This window comes from Jaculus jaculus, chromosome 17, assembly GCF_020740685.1.
Source record: "Jaculus jaculus isolate mJacJac1 chromosome 17, mJacJac1.mat.Y.cur, whole genome shotgun sequence".
Lineage (NCBI taxonomy): Eukaryota > Metazoa > Chordata > Mammalia > Rodentia > Dipodidae > Jaculus > Jaculus jaculus.
Genome location: NC_059118.1, coordinates 58,282,354 through 58,302,416, shown reverse-complemented (window position 1 = coordinate 58,302,416; position 20,063 = coordinate 58,282,354). Strand labels below are relative to the sequence as shown.

The following is a 20,063-nucleotide window of genomic DNA, read 5'->3' as shown; positions in this document are numbered from 1 at the left end:
CCTTTTATTTTAAAATTTATATCTTAAACTTATATTTTAATTATTTACTCCTGGCCATGAAGTCTAATTCATTTCATCATACACAATACATTTAGTCTATGTCTAAGTCCCCAAGTCTTAACAATTCCAAAATTGTTCAAAGCCTAAGTGTAGAGTTTCTTCTGAGAGTCAAACAGTCTCTTAACTGTGATCCTCTGTAAAATCAAAAGTACGAGTTACATATTTCCAATATACGATGACACAGAGCAACCATGCCCATTCTAAAGGGAGGAATGCATAGTAAGGGAAAAGCAGGCCTAAGGAAGACCAATTCTGGTAAGACAAATACCAGCTTCTGCAGCCCCATGTTCACATCTGAGGCCTGTGGTCCATTAAGCTATGCTTAGGACGCTCTAGGCCCTCTCCAGCCAAAGCTCCTAACTCTTCCACTCTCCACACACACCAGTTCAAAGGGCTTGCAAACCACAAGACCGTTTTATCAGCAGTGGCCCTGTTTCTTGGTGCCAGTGTTCTGTATTAGCTACTTTTCCTGTTGCCATTGACCAAATATTTCACAAAGTCAGCCCAAGGAATGCAGGCTGGACTTGACATCCTCAGAAAGGACACAGTTGTCATAGAGGGGAAGGCTGGTGAGATGGATGGTCACACTGCTCTAAGGAGTGAAGGCTGTTCTTTATGTGACAGTCATAGTGGGCAAAGCAGGTAGAGTGGCTGGTCACATGGTTCCTAGAGGCAGGCACAAGAGAGGAATGGATATGAGTATACCACTGGGTGTTTTTTCTTCTAGTCCAGTTCTGGACCCAGGCCTTTGTGGTGCCACCCACCTTCAGGGTAGGGCTCCACACCCTATTTATGCCTCTCGAAACTATGTCATTGACGTGCCAGAGGTGGGTCTCTGGTGATTTGTCCCATCCAGTGGACAGTCAAGGTAGTAAAGGTGTGCTGAAGATACGTTGGTAGATGCTTTTTTTTTTTATCATGGCTTCATTGCGGCAGTGAGACCTTGGTCAAGGTCACTGCAAGTAGAGGTTGTGCTCACCCGCTGAGCTGGGGCTGGAGATGATGCCTTCCCCAGTTGTGTGGAGGCTTTCACACCTGACGGGACAGTCTGAGTCATGGTACACTTACATACCCCTGTGAGCAAGGGGAAAATTAACTTAACTGAAAAGTTCATAAACAAAATCTAGATCATTTGTCGGAGATTATTTTTGTAAGGATTTATGTTAACTGTAAACAGAGGTGGCCAATCTCAATATACTAAGTAACTGTTCCTTAAGTCTTTGTTAAATCATGAGTTTTTGTTCCTTTGACCCACAATTAGGTCTATAAATAAAAACAGCCTTTTCTTAAATAATTTTAAATTGTGCCTAAAGTCTAGAAAACAGCCATTCTACTGTGGGTGTAGAAATACATATAATATACACATACGTATTATTTAGCTGAACTGCTGGCATAGAAATAATAGTGCTTTGGTAACAAAACCCCTTTTTTGTTTCTCAAAGGCTATATGTTTAAGTCATATGATTTGTTTATTTCTAGTTTGAATAGCAACAATGTATTCAGTACTTCATTTTGTTAAAAGGTACTTCTTGTTTTTAGATAAACTATATGTAGGTTTCATCCATGCCCTTGGTATTCCTTCCCTTGGAATAAAGTTACTGCTGAATGTTGGATCCAGGTTCTGCATTTTCACACCAATTCTTTCGTCTAGTTATTTTAGTTTTGAACTTGTCTGGTATATAAATGCATGACATTTTACATGTTTATGGGGCAATATGATATTTCTATGATATATGACTTAAATTAGGTTAAATATACATCTTCTCAAGTATTTATCATTTCTTTATAAAACTCAACCATTTCTTTTTCATTTTCTTCTCTTATTTTTACTGCTCTGGGAATGCATTTCAGGGTCTTGCGCCTGCTGGCTGAGCATACACTATACCACTGAGCCCAGTCCTGAGCCCCCCTTTATGCGTTTACTGTATGGTCTTTTGTTAAGATGGTTTTCATTTTCTTCTCATATTTCCATAGGTTGCCCACGTTCCTCTGCTTGTATTCTGTGTCTGATAATCAGTAGTAATCAAATAAGCATTGCTTTGGGGGTTGTATTCATTCTTCAGGATGGGAATGTAGCAAGATGTCTCAGTTCAAACCAACCTCTTCCTTTTTTCTGTGGCTTCCCCTCAGCCTTGGCTAGATGGGTCTGCCATGGAAGGAAGTTTGGTCAGTAAATTACAGACATCTGCATTTTTGACTTTTCTAGCTAGAGGGAGAAAGAGGTGGGTGGAGCAGAGTTTGATGGACACCCAAATGGGTCATGTGCTTTTGGGGTGTGTGCGTGCGTGTGTGTGTGTGTGTGTGTGTGTGTGTGTGTACACAAATACACATATATACACATATCCATCCATCCATACATACTATATACATGTGTGTTTTTACTTTTGTTTTTTGAGGTAGAGTTTCTGTTGAGTCCAGGCTGACTTGGAACTATGTAATTTCAGGATGGCCTAGAACTCATGATGATCCTCCTACCTCTAACTCCCGAGTGGGTGCTGGGATCAAAGGTGTGTGCCACCACACCTGGCCCTTTTGATATATTTGGAGAATGGTGCCACACCACTGGCCACATTGGCCCTAGTTGGTGGTTATAGGCTTAGCAGTGGAGATGTCCTGAGAGTGGTGGTGTCTGCCGAGAGCAGAGGCTAATTGTACACGTGGCACAGCATTTCAAAGCATTTATCTCAACTGGGCTTTTGTGAAGTAGCTAAATTGTCCGATAGCCAGCGGCACTGTGTGAAGTTCAGTACAAAACCGTGACCTGGGAGTTTGTAACCTTTTGTTGTGAGTCCTTCAGACTGAGGCATTCCACTGGAATGGGCTCCACCATCACTATCAAATTTGTACAACCGTACAAGGCTCAAATTCATCATTACCATGGAGAGCATGAGTGTATTTTCAAACTGCAATTGTGCCCAGACCCTCAAATTGAGGAACAGCAAGCACAAGACATGTCCTCCCCCCACTGTCCCAGGACATGCCACCCCATCACTGTCCCAGGACGTGCCTCCCCCCACTGTCCCAGGACGTGCCTCCTCCCACTGTCCCAGGACGTGCCTCCCCCCACTGTCCCAGGACGTGCCTCCCCATCACTGTCCCAGGACGTGCCTCCCCATCACTGTCCCAGGACGTGCCTCCCCATCACTGTCCCAGGACGTGCCTCCCCCCACTGTCCCAGGACTTGCCTCCCCCCACTGTCCCAGGACGTGCCTCCCCCCACTGTCCCAGGACGTGCCTCCCCATCACTGTCCCGGACGTGCCTCCCCATCACTGTCCCAGGACGTGCCTCCCCATCACTGTCCCAGGACGTGCCTCCCCCCCTACTGTCCCAGTACGGGCCTCACCCCCACTCTCCAAAGACAGGCCTCCCCCCCACTACTGTTCCAGGACATGCCTTCCCCCCACTCTCCCAGGACAGCCCCCAGCCACATACACCACCACTACTGTCCCAGGATAGGCCTGCTTTCCTACTCTCCCAGGACCTGCTTTTCCCAACTCTTGCTTCTGGGTCACAGTGCCTTTCCAAACTGTGCGGACATACAGCGATTCTGTGTTCTGTGGTCTGTCTGCATGCTGCCTCTGACATGGCATTCCATCTTCACTCTTAGATGTTGCATGGTTTTATCAAGGGATATACATTCTGTAACACTGCCCTTCAGCTAATCGTTGCCTTTGACTTTTATCTGCCTCTTTTCCTTATGTTGGCCTTAGTTACACTGTTAGTTCACTTTCTGCTGCTTTAATGAAATGTTCTGAGACTAGTATTTTCTAAAGGAAGAAATTTTATTTAGCTCTCAGTTTTGGAGGTAAAACAATGTATTCCTGGTTCAGTGGGGCTCCTTTGGCTTTGGCCACATTGCCTCATGGTGGGTCACAGAGTGGTGGATCACATGCTTATTTTGCAGTGGATCGCCTCATGGTGTGACCACCCCTTGCTGGAGCATCTCAGGGTGTGATAACCTGCAGGAGGGAGACATTCCATGGCAAGACCAGAGCAGCTAGAGTGGCCAGCTTTTTTTTTCCATGCATTTGTATTATGGTGTGCATATGTGCATGTGTGTTTGTGCGTGTGTAGACACGTGTGTGCATACACATGTTGAAGCCAGGCGTCAGTGTTCATTTCTTCCTCAGTTGCTTTCTACCTTACTTGTGGAGACAGGGTCTACCCGGAGCTCCCGTTCAGCTGGGCTGGGTAACCAGCGCTCCTCAGCCGTCCTCCTGTCTCTGCCTCCCCAGTGCTGGGACTGAGGTGCACCGCATTCTGCTTTTGCAAAGGCCACGGGATCCGAACTCTGCTCCTGGTAGAGTACAGTATGTTGTGTGGCAAGAACCGTACTGACTGAGCTTTCTCCTGCTAGCCCCCACCTCGGTCTTTACAGCACCCCTCCTTCTCAGGTCCCATGAGGGCTGCTGCATCCTTCTTGAGGGCGCTGTCACCACTCACGCAGAGACCCTCCCCACCCAGGGCATGCCTGCCTCCCTACTGTCCAGTGTTTAAAGTTTTCACCACTTCACAACTCTACGTACTGCAGACCAACCTTGCAACACGTGAAACCTGGGGGCCCTGTGGCACTATTATGAACTCAGTTTCTTCTCACTGTTTCTCATTCTTTCATCTTTAGCAACAAACAGATCCCTATTGAACATCATTCAGGAAAGTACAGTTTTTAGATACTTCTTTTTAGACCACAAAACAGTTTTTAAGTGTAGTTGAGTATTTGAAATGTGTATAGTACCTTGCATTACAGAAACACCCACTATGGATATCCTCTTTGTAGCTAAAAATTGATTAAACTGATACACTTAAAGGAGAATATACCCTTTAACCATTTGCAATCGTGTTTCACAGTTGTTGTGTCTGGTACTGCCTGTAAGTAACATGTTTGCTTTACCATATTTATTTGTAATAACAAATTGTTTTCTTTTTACTTTCCCTTTAGACAAAATTGAAGAAGCACAAAAAGAGCTGAATGGGGCAGAAGTTTCAAAGACAGGTAAATTAAGTCGATCCCCAGTCCCCGAGCAGACTCCCTTATCTTGCAGAAATGCCCAGCAGCTGTATGTCATCATGGCAGCCTTACCGACCACAGAACTAGAAACCATCTCACACCGGTTGGTGGCTAAAGTGCTGTGGACTTTGTTTCAGGGCACGCTGACTCTGGCTCCCCTCCTCTAGCCCTGTGTATGTCTTGCTCCCTGCTGGCGGGCGGCCTGGGCTCTCGAGGTCTGGAAGGGCCTCCTGCAGCACCGCGCACCGTGCGTCTGTGCCCTGCTTGAGGGGCTCAGTGTGTGGTTGTAACAGCAGGAATCAGAGACGTCGGAAATGCTCTGAATTCTGGTTAGTAGCAGCATAGATGAGCATTTTGTAGTAGATACATGTTGGGGGCATCATGCACCTTTAACAAAAATGTTAATTATTTCAGTTGATAGTGATGAAATGGAAATATTGGATACCAAAAAGATTTTCAAAGTTTTTTTTTTAAACTTTTTATGTTCCCACCATTAGTGTCTAAAAATTAATGTTGTTATATTCTATAAAGGATATTTCCAATCTCTTTTTATTTGAATGAATGTAAAACACCAGTTCATTTTGTTCTTTTCAAAAAAAAGTCCAGACAAAACACATCAGTTGCACAGACTTTGTTCATGACTATCACAGTGGGGAGGGTCAGCCCTGGGCTGCGGGATCCTAAACCGCGAACATGGAGGCGTAGAAAAGTGCCTGATTGGGCACAGCTGAGTGCTGTTGTTGGGCATGGTGTGGTCCTTTGACTGCCCATGACTGCCTGAAGTTCAGCTATAGCAGAATGTTAGGGCAGTTATTTTCTTTAACTTTTTACATACTAAATTAGGTTGTGTTGTGTTAGATAGGAGTTCAAAGTAAGGAGAAAGCTTCAGTCACACATAGCCTCTGGGGTAATTAAATTAGTAGTGTCAGACATGCCTTCATTTGTATCCTGCCTGCTGCAATACCAGTACCATTCGAGCATTTTTAAAATCCTGAGCACTTTGTCTTTCTGAACACAGTTTGGACAAAAACCTTTCCATGTTAAGTACTCTTTGGTTTTGGTTTGAGTTTAATTCCTCCTCCTTCCCCTTCCTTCCCTTCCTCTCCCTCCACACTGAGATTCTATTTCAAAAAAATAAGGAAGAAGAAGAAAGGAATGGAGGGAAGGAGGGAGAAAAGGAAGGAAGAAGGGAGGGCAGGTCTGCAGGAAGGGAGGAGAAAACTGGCTGTGGAATTTTAAGATTGGGAGAGACTGACCGTTTTCACTGTTCTGACTTCCTAGCCATAAAAATGGCGTATATCCTTGTAGATCCATCTGTTTTGCTGGGCTAATTACTTGGAAATGTATTTGTTTGTTTCCTGACTGACTTGCTTAGTTTTGACTATATTATGAATTACTTCTTTATTCTGTTATTCTGGTGCTGGCAGGTGAATGCAGGGCCTCACGTCTGCTGGGCAAGAGCTGTGTAACTAAGTTGTGTTCCTGAATCCACTATTTAGTTAAGGGTACTTAATTAAGGTATTTAACTTACTTTTTTGTTAGAATTTTTTTTTCCCCAGACAAATAAATGGACAGTTTATTTGTGACCAAGAACAATGAAGTTTTCAATATCCAAAGATTGAATTTAAGATAAAGTTAGGATACAGCCTACTCCTTCACTGGCCTTTTTTTTTTTTGGTAAGATTTTTTTTTAAATTTATTTTGTTGTTATTGACAACTTCCATGATTGTAGACAAACCACTTTACCCTTTGAAACTCCACTCTCCATAATATCCCCTCTCCCTCTCAATCAGTCTCTTATTTTGATGTCATCATATTTTCCTCCTATTATGATGGTCTTGTTTAGGTAGTGTCAAGCACTGTGAGGTCATGGTTATCCAGGCCATTTTGTGTCTGGAGGAGCATGTTGTAAGGAGTCCTACCCTTCCTTTGGCTCTTATATTCTTTCTGCCACCTCTTCTGTAATGGACCCTGAGCCTTGGAAGGTGTGATAGAGACATTGCAGTGCTGAGCACTCCTGTCACTTCTTCTCAGCACCATGGTGCCTTCTCAGTCATCCCAATGTTATCTCCACCTGAAAAGAGAAGCTTCTGTAACCAAAAGTCAGAATAGTATTCATATATGGGAATGAACATTAAGATAAGTGCTTACTTGGCAGTTTGGTTAGCATAATATATTCATTTAGCCAGACACCCGCAAATTTAAACCTCTAGGGCTCATGATTACCCCTGTTGTAAGTTTTCAGTATCAGGGATATATTCCCTCCCATGAAGTGGGCCTCCATTCCAATTAAAGAGTGGTTGGTTTCCCCCATAACAGACATGCAACTATTGCACATGTTGCCTTATTTGGCCTGGGTGGCCAAATTTAAGACTTGCAGTGTCCACTGTGGAGTATCTTCACTGGTGATTTCTCTCCCATTGAACTGCATGCAGCATGTCCCCGCCCCCTCCCAGCTTTCTGTCAGCTGGTCTACATGGAGGAGGTTTTCATTTCAGCTCCAATAGGATTTCTCAGTGACCTTGAAGCCCAAGTATGTGGAGTCTTCAGCAATAGGGTTTTACCATCTATTCCTAGTGGGAAACCAAGGGCCTTGGCAATGGCCTGTAATGTTTTGGGGGCATCAGGTACCACCTGGCCAATAACTCACTGGAAGGTATCCCATCCCTGGCACTGAAAGTTTTCTAGTCAGCAATTTACAGCTTCTGAATGTTTTATTGTCCAGAAAAGTAGGTTTCCATGTGACTTATTTATATCTTCTTAGATTTTGATTTGCTTTCCCTCTACCTTTCCTTTACTCAATCTCTTCCCCAGACCTCACTTAGGCCTTTTCACCTCTATTAATCTATTCTTCTATTTACATATGTACAACACCGTCATATTAAGTCCTCCCTCCCTCCCTCCCTTTCTATTCCCTTTCTAGCTTACTGGCCTGTGCTACTGAATGTTCTTCCTACTCACACAAAAGTCCAATCATTGGTAGCTAGAATCTACATATATGAGAGAGCATGTGAAGTTTGGCTTTCTGGACCTGGGTTACCTCCCTAAATAGAATCCTTTCCAGATCTATCCATTTTCCTACAAATTCCATAATTTTATTTTTCTTTACCACTGAGCAGAACTCCATTGTGCAAATGTGCCACATCTTCATTATCCACTCATCAGCTGAGGGATATCTAGGCTGGTTCCATTTCCTAGCTATTGTGAGTAGAGTGGCAATAAACATGGTTGAGCAAGTATCTCTATGGTAGTGAGATGAGACCTTAGGATATATGCCTAGGAGTGGTATAATTGGGTCATATACTAAATCTGTTTTTAGCTGCCTTAGGAACCTCCACACTGATTTCCACAATAGCTGGACCAGATTGCATTCCTACCAACAGTGTAGAAGGGTTCCTCTTTTTCAGTATCCTTGCCAGCATTTATGGTCATTTGTTTTCATGATGGTAGCCAGTCTGACAGGAGTGAGATGGTATCTCAATGTCGTCTTAATCTGCATTTCCCTGATGACTAGGGATGTAGAGCTTTTTTTAGATGTTTATATGCCATCTGTATTTCTTCTTTTGAGAACTCTCTATTTAGTTCCTTAGCCCATTTTTAATTGGATTATTTGATTTCTTATTATTTAGTGTTTTGAGTTCTTTATATATCCTAGATATTTATCCTCTATCAGATGTATAGCTGGCAAAGATTTTCTCCCATACTGTAGGTTGCCTCTTTGCTCTATTCAGTGTCCTTTGCCATACAAAAGCTTTGTAATTTCATGAGGTCCCAGCAGTTGATCTGTGGTTTTATCTCCTGAGCCCGCTTTTCATATTTACTTGTGCTTTTTGCCTCTTTCTTTTTTCCATTGTATTTGACATGTTCATGCCTGTGGATGGTGTGTTTTGATCCCACTACCCCACTCGCCGCCTCCTTTCTGTCCCTCTCCCACCCAGATCTTTCTTCTTCTCCATAGGTCCCCATCCTGCTTTTATACATTGAACCCTAATTTAAATTAGGGTTGCTTGACCGCGTCGATTGCTGAACCCCTAGGGGACATTAATTATTAGTTTCTACTACTTACTGTGGACATCTGGGATGTCACAGACCATTCCATCGATGGAGAGGTACCGACGGGCTCAGTGATGTGCAGGAGCCACATCTGCGCCGAGCTCGTGGTGAGCAGAAGACTGCGTTTTGCAGGCTTGCTTCCTGCTCTCCTGCCTCCCCTCCTTCCTGCCCTCTCTTTATCACGTTTCTGTAAGCCTTGGAAAGTGCAGTCTAGATACCATGTTCAGAGCTAGGTACAGAGTAGTAACTCATTCTTAGTTTTTGTGCATTTCATCTTTACCCTTTGCAAAAAAAAAGTCTGTGTTTGAGGCTGCCAGCAGTACCAATCTATGGAATCGTGCATAGATAGTTAGAAGGCAGCTTGGCCTGTTGTCCAATTGACATGTCTGATTAGCCTAGCCACACTGATGGGTTCCTCTCTAGGGCCTCAATCCCTAATCATAGGCTTATTTTTAGATTTGCAGGACCAGGCATTATTTCCCTCTATGTAGTGGGCCTCAAATCCAACTGGAGAGCATTTTGCTATGCCTGTCAGTTGCACCAGTTGACACATCTTGCTTGAAGGTCAGTGTTGAAGTACACAGGGTCCACAGCTGGGTAGGATCATTGAAGACTTTCTCCCCCCCTCAACAGCTTACCTAGTTCATGGAGTACAGAAGTAGAGAAGCATAATCCTGAGGCGGAAAGGTTTAAGCAGGGATGATAGAGGTAGGACAATGAGGGAGGGATGGTGTGGCGGCAAGATTTGTCAAAACCAAGGAAATATGAATAAGCCATATGGAAGCCTACTGCTTGGTAAGCTAACATAAAATATAATTTTTATTTTATTTATTTATTTATTTATTGGTTTTTTGAGGTAGGGTCTCACTCTAGCCCAGGCTGCCCTGGAATTCAGTATGGAGACTCAGGGTGGCCTCGAACTCACGATAATCCTCCTACCTCTGCCTCCCGGGTGCTGGGATTAAAGACGTGCGCCACCACGCCCGGCTACTAATTTTTTTTTTTTTTAAAAGGGTTTAAGTGAAGGTAGATAAAGCTGTTCTCTGAAGCCATAGTGGACTAATCAAAAATCCCAGTGCTAGAAGTATCTCCTAAAGAGTTGTTGGTTAGAGAGGTCACAGAGACCCCTAAAGCAATATTGGCTATTGCAGTTGCACCTGGTTGCCCACCAAAACGAGACAGTACATCCCTGTTACTGAAGACAGCACACACTTTGGCTGTAGGGTAAGGAAACCAGCTTGGGGCTGATGGGAAGCTGCTTCCCTTGTCTTCTTGGCTAGCATCCCAGGGTGTGTTTCCCATCTCACTGTTTGACTCTCCAATCTCTTGTACATACTCTTGTATCTTTTTGTGTCTTATTTTTGTTTTTCTCTTTCTTCAGGAAACATTATTTAACTTTTTTTTTTTAAGGTAGGGTCTCACTGTTGCTCAGGTTGACCTGGAATTCACCATATAGTCTCTGGGTGGCCTCAAGCTCATGGCGATCATCCTACCTCTGCCTCCCGAGTGCTGGGATTAAAGGTGTGCGCCACCACACCCAGCAAATTTATTTAACTTTTTGATGTTGGAAACTCAGCTCACTTGCTTTGTTATTCTCTCACAGGAGCAACACAGCTCTTATTTCCCTCAAAGTATTGTTTTAGATTAAATCCTATCTAGTTTTAGAAATCTTATTCTGGTTTCTTCTTTGACACCCATATTTTTTTTTTCCTTTCCACATGATGGGGTTTATTTATTCTTTATAATGTCTGACTTAATTGTATTATGATGTCATTTTTGTAAAAACCATTCAGGATAGCTAAATATACCTTTTCTGTGTTTCTGAGTTCTGCTACAAGCGCTTATAGATTTTATGCTAAAATTTTAGCATTAAATTTCCCATTTTGCAAACATAAATCTGTTCAGATTGAAACATGTTTCAACACTTAGTCAAGGGAATTCCATGAGAAAACAGTAAAACAGTGGGAGAGAGATCCCAGCTCACCTGAGTCTGTGCTGGCCGGGCTCTGGTATCACTGCTTTTGTTTTGAGTCCCCTCGCGTGATGAGACTGCCAACTTCCACCTCCAGCAATGTGATGCACACATATCAGGAACACGAGAGGACTCAGACGTGGGCCAGAGAAATGTTTTAGATAGCTTCTGTTCTGATTTTCCCCCACATTGTTCTTTCTTGGCCACAACTGTGACCAGTAGTTCTTTTTCTCCAGTGGTTTCACTCTGCCATTGCATGCCAGCCTCCAGGAGGTTTGTATTGAAAAATAGTTCTGTTCATTACCCCCTTTTCTGTGTGTGAGAATAAGCAGGTGGTTTTTAGGAAGCTCAACAAGGACAGTTGGGAAATGAGGGCTGGTAATAGCTGAGTAGTATTCAGACCAACTCAGAGCAATTGGTTGACAGGGATTTTCATTAATATGGGAAGAATTTGTGCCCTGGAATATTACTCAGTTCTTGTCGAGGAAACTTGAGGAAAACTAGGTCTTGGGTAAAGCTACACTGCCTATTTCAGAAGTCAGTGACAAGGAGCAGGTAGTGAGGTCATAAACTCAATTAGTGTGTAAATAAAGTGGGAGTTTTTTCACCTACTTCTCTGTTTGGGTATTCTTTTTTATCTTTGAAAAGCTCCTTCTAATATGAATAAATTTGCAGGGAGTGGATAAATACTCCTTACTTTCCAGTTATTTTTTAAGCACTCATATGTCATCTACAATGAAGGCTGGCATGGAATTAGAATAAGTTTTTATGCTGATGTGAACAAGGACAGCTGTCACGCCAGGGATGGCCTCACTTAGGACAAACACTTAGGTGCATAATTGGAAAGTTGGATAGATTTCATTAAGTTAAAATGAATGATTTTAATTCATTTAAGAAGGATACAAACATTTTGGGGAAAGTATGTATAGTAACTAATCAAAACTTAGTAGTTTACTTCAGATAGTATAAACTTGGAAGGACACTGACCAGTTAATAGAATAAAAACTCACCCTGATAAAGTGAGAAGAAAGACTAAGGTAGTATTATAATGAAGTGTCTGGGTAATTATTTCCAAAGGAATGTAGCAGATTTACATACATTGATACTAAGCAAATGACTATACTTATTGAGAAGTTGTGGTCCATGGTTTTATAAGTAATTAATAGGAAATAATTTTAATAAGCATGTTTAATGAGTCTATTTTAAATAGTAATGTTTGTAACTTCTACTCAATTTTAAGTACCCTAAAGTTAATCATGTTAGCCTTATAAAGTTAGTTTGTTCATTCATTTCAAGAGTTTTTTATTTTACATCAGGTTTCCTTCCTTCCTTCCTTCCTTCCTTCCTTCCTTCCTTCCTTCCTTCCTTCCTTCCTTCCTTCCTTCCTTCCTTCCTTCCTTCCAACTAACACAACTGTTAAAGATGCCAAATTTCATGTGATCATTGCCTTGTAAACTGGCTGTGCCAGCTTTGTAAAAGTGTGCTAGGGTTTGAACATGAAATGTCCCTATCAGCTGATGTGTTTGAGCACTGTGTGGAAGGTTGTGGAGCCATCCTGAAGGAAGCGGGTCACGGGGGCAGGCCTTGAGGTTTTCGTCCTGCCCCATCCCTTTTGCCCTCGCCTTCTTGACTGGCTGAAATGTGACGAATCAGCCTGTGATAACTTCTCCACTATGAGACTTCCTCTTGAAACTTGAACCCAAATAAACCTCTTTTCCTCCTAAAGTTGCCTCTGGCCAGGTGTTTGTTCATACTATGAGAAAGTAACTGAGAGAAGGTGATTCCCATAATGATTGTAACAAGCTCTTACAGTACTATAATGTTAAAGAAATACCCTCTCTTTATGTTTGGACAAAAACCCCTGAATTTTACATCTTTATGAAATATGGAAGCAAACACTTTGAATGTTTTCTAGTGGGGCTACTAATGGCTATCTGACAAACCAGTCACTGGAGGCTTAAGTAGTTAATGGGATTAAAAAAAATCTTACTTCTTATTTTTATTTTATTGGGGGGGGACAGAGAGATTGGGCACACCAGGGCCCCTAGACATTGCAAACTCCAGATGCATGCACCACCATGTGCTTCTGGCTTATATGGGTTCTGGGGAATCAAACCTTAGGATTTAGAGACAGGTGCTTTTGCCACTAAGCCATTTCTCTAGCCCTAGTTAACAGGATTTTTAAAATCATAAACTTAACTCACTAAAAAAATATTTTGTGTGTTATGTAGCATATCACAGTCATTTCCTAGTGCTAAAAAGACACAGTAAATTTGTTTAGCAAAAGAAATTGTTGCTGCAAGTTAATCTATGACACAATGCTCCTGTGTTTGATTAGCAGATAGAGCCTGTTTTTAGGGAAATGGAAATGTTTAAAATCTCACTTGTATTGGATTCTGTTAAATATAACAAGTCAATTAAAATAATGGTGTGTGGATTGAGCTGCATTGGGGAGAGTATACTTGAGGACTGTGAGAAAGAGTGTAATAGATGTTTTCTGGAGGATTAGTGTGAAGAGAGGAATAGGACTCACGTGTTCACTGGAGGTGTGTGAGAGAGAGGAATAGGTCTCACGTGTTCACTGAAGGTATGTGTGAGAGGAGTAGGTCTCACGTGTTCATTGGCGGTATGTGTGAGAGAGGAATAGGTCTCACGTGTTCACTAGGGGTATGAGTGAGAGACGAATAGGTCTCACATGTCCACTGGAGGTTTGTGAGAAGAATAGGATTCACGTGTTCACTGGAGGTATGTGGGAGAGGAATAGGTCTCACGTGTTCACTGGAGGTATGTGAGAGAGGAATAGGTCTCACGTGTTCACTGGAGGTATGTGGGAGAGGAATAGGTCTCACGTGTTCACTGGAGGTATGTGGGAGAGGAATAGGTCTCACGTGTTCACTGGAGGTATGTGAGAGAGGAATAGGTCTCACGTGTTCACTGGAGGTATGTGGGAGAGGAATAGGTCTCACGTGTTCACTGGAGGTATGTGGGAGAGGAATAGGTCTCACGTGTTCATTGGTGGTGTGCTGAGAGAGGAGCAGGTCTCTCGTGTTCAGTGGGAGATTCGTGAGAGAGGAATGGTTATACATATTTACTGGGGTGGGTATTCTGTTGAGAGAGAAGTAGGTCTCACACTCACTGGTGGGTTACTGGGGAAGGGAGAGGAGTATCACCCATTCACTGGACAGTTTGTGATAGTATGACGAGGTAGCATTTAGGTATTTGTCTCTTCTGCTTTTAGGTAATTAACTTAGTGGTGTATGCTCAGTATTCTATATAGATGCTACAGAATTGCTCAAAAGAAAGTCTGCTGCTGTTGGCTCATTTAGACTTTTTTCTAGCTTTGCACTAATATCCTGTCCACTACATGGTCAGATAGAGGGGAAAGAGGAAGGAATAATTAAAAAGCGGCAAGCTTGGATCATGGTTCTCTCCACCTCTGCTGAGGCTTGTTTTTTCCTTGTTTCATCAGAAAAGGCAGTGGGCATGAGGCGTTGAGCTGAGGAATACAACCCAAGGGGGAAGGAGTAGAGGATAAGTGCCATGAATTGAGGACAGAGAAGCAACTGGGAGTATACAGAATAAACTACAAAAAGTAAACAGCACATGTGGAAAAAAAGTGCTATTTCCACCACATTATAGTGTTCTGTAACTATTTTCACCATTCAGAGAAGAGTCTGCAGGGGCGTGCTCTATGTAAGACGTACGTTACGAGGGAAAGATAGTAACTTAGAATTCTGCCCTGAATGCCAAGGCTTGTGTAGGAAATTTCATTCAGAAGAATTCTTGAAAGCAGAAGTGTTGAGTCTGTGATGGCCAGGCACGAGGACGGGCGAGGGAGTTAAGTGAAAAGCAGCGTGACGGGTAACACAGGAGAGCATGTGGGATGGCTGTCCCTCTCTGCAGCCCAGCCGATGCCCGAGACAGCCAGTAGTGCCAAGTGCCTGACGTGCTGCAATCTTTTAAGTGTTCTATTTGAGAGTGTAAAAGGAGAATGGGCACACTGGTCCTCCAACCACTGCAAAATGAACTCCAGATGCACGTGCCACTTTGTGCACCTGGCTTATGTGGGTACTGGGGAATTGAAGCTAGGTCCTTTGGCTTTGCCAGCAGATAGATACCTTAACTACTTAGCCATCTCCCCAGCCCTATATTGTAATTTTTCTTATGTGCACACACCTACCTATAAATCTCTCTCATGAAAGATGTTAATCTTATAAAAGATTCACATGAGTCAACAACAATAATAAAATGGATCACTTATAACAAGGTACTCACAAAAATGATTTGAAATGTGAATTATTTATTTCTAGAATTTTCCTTGTAATATTTGCAGACAGAGTGAAGCTATAGATAAGGGAGACTGCAGTGTTCCTTGAGGAGAGGGGCTGCAGTTCAGCCTGTGCACAGGGATGGGGCAGTGCTACGGTTCCTGCTGTGCAGGGTGCCTTTGCTCAGCAGGCCCTTCATCTGGTGTGCGCTCTGCCACCGTAGAGTTGTGCAGCTGAACACTGCTGTAAGGCTGAGCTCCACGCCCTCATCTTGTCCACTCCAACTGTGTCTCCATCACAGGCATCTTCACCTAACTCCTTCAGGTCATGTTTGCCCACAGTCATATCCCAGTGTCTCTGCAGTGGCCTCTACATACTGGAGGGATGGCACATCAGTGAACACGGTTGGGTTGATGGGCAGGGGTGAGAGAGCTTCCTCTACCTAACAGGAAGCACGCGTAAATGGTGCGTGGTTGCTTTCCTTTCTTGGGGTCGCTAAGTGGGTGTTTGTTTCTTGGACTGAAACCTACATTGCTTATCTGAAGTGAATTGTCTCTCGGCACCTTAAACTATCTGGGGCAGGGAAACGAGCAAATAGCTAATGTTTGTCACAGTAACACAAAGCTCCATTCTTAACCTCTAATAAAGTCAGTGGACAATCACAAATGGGTCTTGTCTTAAGATCTTATTTAATCAAGAAGATTAAGACTACTTTTCACGTAGTTTCGATGTAATACCATGGCATCTTTTTAGCCTGGTGGGAAGTGTGGTAGGGGAAGGAGTGCAGGGTTTTTGCTTTTGCACTATGAGCCAAAACATTTGTGATGGAAATATGAATGCAGACTTGTGCACATTTTCCGGTCATGGTGATAGACAATTTTATGTGCATTTTAAGCTTGTCTTGTGCCTAAGGATTCATGGTGTGCTGATCAGCTAGCTCAGGTCAGGGAGGGAAACTTGTAGCATTTGCCAGACTGGCAGAAGTACTCTTGTCACGGTTGGTTTCACGCCAGCAGTGGTTGTGATTTACTAGTTCCCGAGCATGACATTGTCTCCTGTCCCCAGCACACATTGCATAGAGACATGGTTATCATATTGGGGCTTCTTATACATCCAGCTGAGTAGAAGAGACACGTAGTACTGAATGGACTCTAGCCCTAGTAGAGACCTGTGAACTTTTGCAGAGAAATCACTAAGGCCTTTGACTCTTTCTCCTTAAAAAATAACAGAAATGTAAATTTGGAAGACTCAGGGTAGGAAAATGTGCCCTTTTCTGTAAACTTCAAGTTTTAATCAGAGGCTAAATCAGCCTTCTAGCAATGATTTTTGTATACCTGCAGAAATATATCAGGATACTTGGGTTTATTATCAGTGTCAACTGCTTTATGAGCCTTGTAAAATTTTTATCTTTTACGTTTCTTTTATTTTGTGTAACTCATTAGAGCAAGTTAGAACAAGAAGAGCTATGGCATCTCATACAGGTTTCACTTTTCTGTGATCTCCCTTGCTAACCTGGCTTAGTGTAGACAAAGCAGTTGTCTTGAGGAGGAGGTGAGCTTTCCCCCTCTCTTGCATCCTCGTCACTCAGAGAAAGTGCTGTGGCAGGTCAGGAGTAAGCCGGTCCCCATGTTGCTGAGGTCACACAGCTCACAAACACAGTACAACCCCGGGGATGCAGGGTGCAGCTGTGTACGCGCAGCATTGCCGCGTCTCACTGGAATTATATTAGCTTAAATCTGGAGAGATTGTTACACGTTAATTTGCATTGCAAGCATTAGAGCACCTATAAAAGAAATAATTAAAATAGATTATAAAACTTACTAAATTAAAATGTTCTGCTAGAGCATATCCAGGTGATGTAAAAGAAAGCTGTAAAGCTGAAGTAGGGGAACAGAAAGGACACAAGGCACTGAAAACAAAATGCTAACCGTACTGTGAATGGATTAGCTCAGTCAGTGGAGGCAGAGAGAGACTAGATTAGAAACAAGATCTGAAGCCTGGCGTGGTGACACACGCCTTTAATCCCAGTTCTCAGGGGCCAGAGGTAGAAGTTTTGAGGCCACCCTAAAACTACTTAGTGAATTCCGGGTCAACCTGGGCTAGAGCGAGACTCTACCTTGAAAGAAACAAAGCAAAACAAAAAATCTGACTGTCGTGTGTTCTGAATTGCTTTAGATTTAAAGGTGCAATGTGGATAAAGATTATGTGTATATACCTACATACATATGTGCATGCAGACAAACAAAACCAGCAAAGAAAGCTAGCATGGAGGAAGTAACATATGTGAGAGCTTTGGGAACTTGTTCTTATTTTGACACAGGCCTGGCTTCTGAACTCAGACTGGCCCAAGCAGGCCTCAGCCTCCCAAGACTGTAAAAGAAATTTTATGATTACAAAGTTAAATTACAGACATTTTCCAGTATTGTAAAACTAATCCTAATAAACATGAGTGCACCTAATAAAAGAACTGCCAAATGCGTGAGACAAACACCCAGGTGGACAGTAAGGAAGCAGGTCAGCACTCCGTGGCGGAGCCAGTGCCATGTCCAGTAAGGAGTGGAGCCCTCTGGACAGCAGGTCAGCAAGGAAGCAGAAGGCTTGAATGACACTCGGGCAGCTGGACCTGAACACTTGCCTCCACCCCTACAGTGCACGGGCCTTGAGCACACAGGAGCGTTCTGTGTGGGCCATACGACAGCTGACCAGGAACTTAAAAGGATCAAAACAATGTAAAGTTTGCTCCAGTCACTGGGATGCATTTGAGATTGACATCAGGAAAGTGTCCAGCTCTCTGGAACTACTTCCATTCTCACGTCGTCCCTGATAAGAGGAAAACTGGCTGTCCCCAAGGAGAGCTGTTGCAGAGCTAGTGACACGGGATGCTGGAGACAGGAGCTGAGGAGCACTGCTGGTAATCAACACACGCTCTGCCCTGGGCTTGGACCTCCTCACCTGGGGCACTACCAAAGATAATGGGCCCCTGGACTGCTTCCTTTGAATTAAAACATATGTGCGTGTGCACACGTATACAAAACACATGGGCACACGTGTATAGCTTCAGTTCCAGAAAGAAAATAAAGACAGTTGTTCAAAGGGTCCCTTTGGGAGTGATGGTAGAGCTGAAGAGCTATTTGGAAAACTGCCTTTTTTTGGTTTTTCATAGGGTTTCTCTCTAGCTCAGGCCGACCTGGAATTCACCAGGTAGTCTCACGGTGGCCTCGAACTCACGGTGATCCTCCTACCTCTGCCTCCCAAGTGCTGGGATTAAAGGGGTGCGCCACCACATCTGGCTCTGTCTTCTTTTTTTTTTTTTAAGTAGAGCCAGAGCATTGTAGGAGTTTTTGACTTAAAAATGCATTCATGTTATCACCTTATCATTTCTTAGAAAGATCAAGTATTAACTTGTTTTTGTGTTAATTTAATTTTATGTTAGTCTGTTTTAAATATTGTATTATAATTTTATATTGTAATATAAATTATATTAGCTTTTCAGAACATTAAACAAATGTGCTTACTTTTTTTAAAATTAGAAATGTATTAAAGTTTTAGTTTAACTGAAATTGTGGTGCCAGTATTAATCCAGACCACTCAATAACTGTAGGAACTGCTGGCATCTTGGCAGAGCCATTTTGTTGTAGTTTTGCCGTGGTAACCAATGATTGTGCTTTGGGGTAACGTTGATGATAGAAACAGGATAGTAGTGAATTGCGCTGTAGTCTGGACTCCGCACGTCACCCCAGACTGTCCTCTCGGGCCTGTGCAGCTGTGTTATTGTTGCTGTTTTATAATGGAGACAGTAAGGACTTAGTCAAACCACATCACTGCTGGGCAGAAGGGCTCGAGACTTCACCCCAGGCCTCCCTGTGCTCAGGGTCTTCCAGAGGCCAGAGTGGAGAAGGAATATTTGGAGAGTCGGCAGAGGTGGTACCAGCTATAAGAGCTGGAAGAGTTTGTGTAATTTCTCGTTTTCACTAACATGAGTGGCCAGGGCTCTATTGAGACTGACCTCTAATGTCTGTTCTGTTCAGATCCATTTATGCTTAGTTGGATTGGGTAGCTTTCCTATATCTAATGTTCTGGAATAGTTAATATACAAATACTTGAAAGAGTGTGAGGGAAAGCATAGTATATGTGTAGTTCTTAATAAATTTTCACTCTGTAGGGCCAATTTTATCTGTAACAAGCTAACTGCTACATATTTAAGTTGTTCAAATATATAAGGTAGAGTAAAATGTTTTCTTATTATAGCATAATTATATTACAGTTTCCTTTCTGTTTTTATATTAAAGTGTTTTTCACTTCTAAGAATATATATGCATTAGAATGATTTTCTTCTTTTGCCTATGTTCAAAATGTGTTGAGTTACCTATTTCTTGTTTTATAAAAGATGAATAATGTTGCATCTTGCATTGTTTAAATCCTAAATAGACTCTTTGTCGTGCTTTGAATGAGAATAGACCCTCCAATTCCTCTTGTATTCCACTCTTACTTTTGTGTTTGGAGGGAGGGTTTGGCCCAGGATTGCTGTATGTTCTGACTAGGCATCACTCTAGCAGTAGGAAGGATCTGTGTGACCCTTGGTGATAGATCTCATGAGGCATGGCATCTCTCACAGGTGGCCACATCTCGTGCTGAGCTAAGGTTCCAAGGCTGCATGTCCTGGTGTTTCTTCTTTAGGGGCTTTTCCACTTACTGGCTTAC

At 42.9% G+C, this 20,063-nt stretch overlaps 1 protein-coding gene across 1 annotated transcript in view; it reads left to right on the top strand.

Moving 5' to 3' along the window:
- Positions 1 to 20,063, top strand: part of Hivep1 (HIVEP zinc finger 1) — a 127,664-nt gene that overhangs the window by 74,744 nt on the left and 32,857 nt on the right. The window contains 1 exon segment of the mRNA XM_045136367.1: positions 5,001 to 5,054. Within this exon segment, the coding sequence (XP_044992302.1) occupies positions 5,001 to 5,054 (54 nt within the window).